Genomic DNA, 5,000 nt, shown 5'->3' with positions numbered 1-5,000 from the left:
CAAAAAAAAATAAAATGCAAACAGCAAACAATATATATTCACAAAATACATAAAGAAATGTTAAATAATCTATTAGATTTTGTGAATATTAAATATAATTCACAGTACTTTACACTACTATAATATATAACTTGGACATATATTGCAGTTTTTGTCAGTAAAGAAAACTGAGGTTACTATTAACAGAAACCTTGTTTAAACTTCAGGGGATTCATGCCTTTTGTAAATATCAATAAAAAAAGAACAAGAAATCTGAGTTCACTTACACACCCACACATAAACATGCTCCCTTAATTCATTCATTTAGGCAGATTTGCACATATTTTTCTACATTCTCTGTAACTATTGCATTAACAGTGATTGCTAATGAATTTTCCTGAGTTACAGTCATATATATTATGAGGCTCAGTGAGACAGGTGAGAAGGGAAGAAATAAGGTTACCTGTTGCTTTCTTAACTCTTATGTGGGAGTTTTACATAAAGAAAACAACATATAAAGAACATCATCTCAACCTAATACAGTATATAGAATTCGATTCACATGGGATATTTTCAATGATAATGGCAGTGTTCCCAGGACACTTTAAATGCTAACAATAGAACCTAAATATTTGGACTTTGTGAAAAAGGTACTATAACAATCTCTTTGGACTGAGGGATAAATCGTACACAGACATATTTGTGTTCCAAACAAAACGTATTTTTAACCTACTGGCAACAGGTACATGCACTGTCCATAGTGATTTTGTTTTATTAATTTTGAATACACATACATGGCTTCACATGTGTTTTGTCAACAAGGACTCAACTACTAAGCCTACCTGATCTCACCTATTTACCCTATTCATTGAACTTTTGGGAAAAAGGATTTTTACTGTTATCGTTATCATTCCTATAAGTGATATTGTTATCATCACTGTCATTTTTATAGAATTAACAATAATAAGAATAATAAATATATGAAATCTCATTTCCAAAAATTCAGGGAAGGGTAAGTGCTGTCGTCAAGTAATCACCTTTTGGTGACTTAGCTCTTCTGGACCATCTATGTGCAAGCAAAATTAACAAAAAAAAAACACATCATCAATAATGCATGCATACATACATACTGGCATTAGTGGGTTAATCCCAACAAATGCTCTGTAGTAAAATATTATTATACTGCTATAACCATCCCCGAGTTCGAAGCAATTCATTTCTGACAGGTTCGTCTTCTGGATACTCTTGCTCAAGTTCTGTGTTGGGTATGTAGTGTGTTCCATTGAACTTCTTGAAATATTTACCAACATCTGAGTGTGTTATGGGTCTGGGATCTGGTGCAATTTCCAAATTTTCTTGTGCAGCATATCTGAAATGCAATTAAAGTTAAAACTTTAATCATTCACATACAAATGAACACCTCATACACATACACACACACCATAAACAACTACATATAAATATACTGATTATTAATGACAAACTTTACCTGTGTGAGCCATCATACACCAATACATTGTAAAATGGCTGTTTTGTCTTATAAAGAAGATTATAGACCCCCATTCGCTGCACCCAGTCAGATGGCATCCGGCACTCCTGCAAATCCGTTAAATTATTTGGTACTTTAGTATATTCAACATCATAAAAGTTGCATCAAACATGTGAAATCAAGATATTCAGTTTTCTTGCTCTCTTTGTATTTGAAATATTTTGCTAAATATAAAGCAATCTACAAATACACTGATTTACAGAAATTCCATATATGTAATCTATTTTAATTATTTGTAGATGATATAAATCTGCCTCCTCCTGCCTACATCTACAACCTATCCATACTAAATTAATTTCAATATCAATTTTGTCATTTGTACCTTATTCCACTTGATCAATCTTACCAACTCTCTACTTTGCAGTTCATCTTTTCTCCTCATTCTCAACTCTCTCTTCTCTCATATATTTGTTTACTACAAGTGTCTATCCTAACCTTACATCTTATTCTTTCTATGTCCTGTTCTGTCCCTGCTCTTCCTTCTATCCTTCCATCTTTCCTTTATTCTCTCATTCCTTCTTTCTTCAACCATCAGCAATAAAACTAATGAGCGACAACATACCCTGTCCCAGCCAAATATTACACAGGTGTAGTGGTAACGCTTGTGCTGCATAACCATTCCAATGGCATAGGAAACTTCTCTGTATCTTGGGTTAGGACTAATGGGTCTTGGAACATCTTTCTGGCTTTCCAGAATGCGCTCGCAGTCTGCAAGCATCTCCTCTATTATTGTTGATGGCCCCTGTGTCAGTAAGCGATGACAACCGGCCACAATGCGGTCATAGTGTATTTCTAAAGTGTAGTATATTCTGTGGGTGAAAAAGTAGTAAGTGGATTACTGTGATTCAAATTATTTTAATCATATGAACATAAAAAAAAAAAAAAAAAAAAAAAAAATTCTCTCTTACCTTAACAACAGTTCTTGGATACTGCGGTCATTGGGAGTCAGAAGGCTCATGAGTTCCGTCGCTGAGCAGAACAATTCCATGTGGTCGGAAACATGAGCCTGCATCTGTGCCACATTCATAATGTTCCTGATCATACGTTGGAAGACTGACATTGCATCAGAGGTTATAAGAAGTACTTGGTCGCAGACAGATCCAAGAGGGAGTTCCTTTAACAATTCTCGTCCTGTTAGCCGTCTTCCTTTGTTGAATGCATCTATGTATTCATAATCATCTACACTGAAAGCCATAGAAGGAAATGTTAAGTCAATTTGTACAACACCTAAGAGTTATCAGAATAAAAATCTTCTTAAATCAATCAACACATTTCAGATTCCCTGATAATCCCTTGGTCAGTTACTATAAAGATAATGTGTGAAGGATAAAGAAGACACCAAGTAACTTGATGAATATCAACTCTTTCATGTTTTCTTATCATTCTCATATAAAGATTATAGAATAAAAATGTGAAAAAGAAAACAGAAAGTAACTTTTGCATCTACATTTTCCTCTTTTTACTTTCATGAAAGAAGGTTTCCTGAGCTAACAAAGAACATCACATTTACAAAAGCTTAATCATAGAATTGTAACAACAAAAAAGAAACTACAGGTGAATGCTTTTCATCTTGATATCAGCTCAAGGTTAAGAAATAGGTAGATGCCAAAGTTGGGAAACAGAAATTTTTCTATTTGGACAGATAATCACTTTTTGACCCCAGACTCAGATGAAGAAATTAATAAATCAATAAGCATATGTCAGACTAAAACAGGTGAGCAGAAACTAAAGTGCCTACCTGGGAATCTTCCATTTCATCACAAAGTGTGATGGGTAGTTTACAGGTTCAAGCAATATGCCGAGGCGGTGGCATACAGCCATATATATAATGCTTAGTGAGATTGGTATACCTTTCTTGGAAGTGAGAACTTCATTTATTAATGAATTCTTGAGATTATAGTAATCTTCACTGTTACCAGTCATTTTCATCTGGAAGACGACATATTTAAAGATAATACAACGAATCATATATATATAAAAAATATCAAGTTTCTTATAAAAGCCATAACAAGACAAAAGTAAAATCAAAATGGTTTAATTCTAAAAGTATTTGGTATAATAAAGGCAAAATCATTACAGAAAAGCAGGTGGCTCCAAGATATGGAAGTGAAGTGATATGAAAATGAAAGAATACAGAAGAGGTATAGGAGGCTGAAAAGAAGTTTGGATGTTCGATGAGATTTTCCTAATTTGAAGTATGGAAGAAAGAATTGTACTTGTCAAGTTCTAAGAAGAGTTCTACTCTAATTCTGAAAATAAGAGGATATCAGCTTTTAGAATAGAACCATATGTCAATTTCTAAATCTATCATTATCATCATTATCTTCTTTTTAGACTTACTTGATAATAAAGGATGTGATTAATACACTTAAACAGCTGCATTGTCTTCTCATGAGACCAGCGTGATTCCGTTAAGACTTCTCTGGGAGGTGTTAAGGGCACAGAGAGGGCTGGATGATCAGGGTGGTTAATTCTAAGCTGTTCGCGACACTGATCAGCTATATCATCAATCACATTGGTCATCTACATTGCAAGGGGAAAGTAAATACATATACTGTAATAATTTTCTTTAAAAGCCTCTATTTGTATCAGTTTTAAGGCATTATTTTTCCAAGCTGTAACCCATATTCAACTCAAAGCCACTGTGGTTGACATGTACATATATGCAATGCCCAATATGAATTTAGTCTATCAATTGTCTTAACATTCAGAAGGCTCCACAAGTACTTAAGTCACCATGGAGTCAATTAACTGCACTACCAATCTCACCTCTTTACCTTTTTCCTTGATTTTTGGAAATATTTCTATCCTATGTCGCTATTAGTAATGTTAATAACATAATAATAATCATAATGCCTAATAATAATAACAGCACCAATTTTCATACCATCATTAACTAAAACAACAGCAACAACAAAAAGAGGAAAGGTGAAATTGGGTCAGGTCACGAAGTCTACTAATTAACTCCTTCATGGCTAAGCACTTGTTGAGCCCTCTATGTGTAGAGACATTTCACAAAACAAAACTACAGTGAGCATTTTCTTGGTGGCATTGGATTAAATCATCATTTAATCATGATTCTGGAAAGTACAAGGCAAAGAAAAATAATATTCATGATTTAAAGATAATGTCGAGGAAAATCTTTGCCTATATCCCTTTTACACTTAGCATCTACAGAATATTTTCTTCAGTGTAAATCTCTAATCAATATCAAAATAAAAATATATAAAAAAGTGAAAGGACAAATACCAGTATCCTTTTTATTAGTACCTGTTTTATGCTAATGTCAGCGTGAGGTTGGAACCAGCGAGCCATCAGGATTGCACCAACTTCAAGGCTTTGCTCAGCTGACGGACGGGCAACAAACTCCTCCCACTCGCGCCTGCAGGCTCCTTGATGCACATGACTCATGACTCTTAGAGCATAGTATTTGTTTGTCATGTTGTCATATCTGGGGGAAAAAAATTTATTG

At 34.0% G+C, this 5,000-nt stretch overlaps 1 protein-coding gene across 4 annotated transcripts in view; it reads right to left on the bottom strand.

Moving 5' to 3' along the window:
* LOC113827301 (F-box only protein 21) overlaps positions 1-5,000 on the bottom strand; it is a 10,162-nt gene that overhangs the window by 357 nt on the left and 4,805 nt on the right. For all 4 annotated transcript variants that reach the window (XM_027380195.2, XM_027380193.2, XM_027380194.2 and 1 more), the window contains 7 exons: positions 4,799-4,979; positions 3,869-4,051; positions 3,267-3,457; positions 2,437-2,712; positions 2,091-2,337; positions 1,469-1,575; positions 1-1,348 (listed from right to left, as the gene is read on the bottom strand). The exon at positions 1-1,348 is cut by the window's left edge and continues 357 nt beyond it. In XM_027380195.2, coding sequence (XP_027235996.2) covers positions 1,165-1,348; positions 1,469-1,575; positions 2,091-2,337; positions 2,437-2,712; positions 3,267-3,457; positions 3,869-4,051; positions 4,799-4,979 — 1,369 coding nt within the window. In that variant the 3' untranslated portion in view covers positions 1-1,164. The remainder of the gene's footprint in view (positions 1,349-1,468; positions 1,576-2,090; positions 2,338-2,436; positions 2,713-3,266; positions 3,458-3,868; positions 4,052-4,798; positions 4,980-5,000) is intronic.

Source organism: Penaeus vannamei, chromosome 9 (genome assembly GCF_042767895.1).
Source record: "Penaeus vannamei isolate JL-2024 chromosome 9, ASM4276789v1, whole genome shotgun sequence".
NCBI lineage: Eukaryota > Metazoa > Arthropoda > Malacostraca > Decapoda > Penaeidae > Penaeus > Penaeus vannamei.
This window is presented reverse-complemented; position numbering and strand designations above follow the sequence as displayed.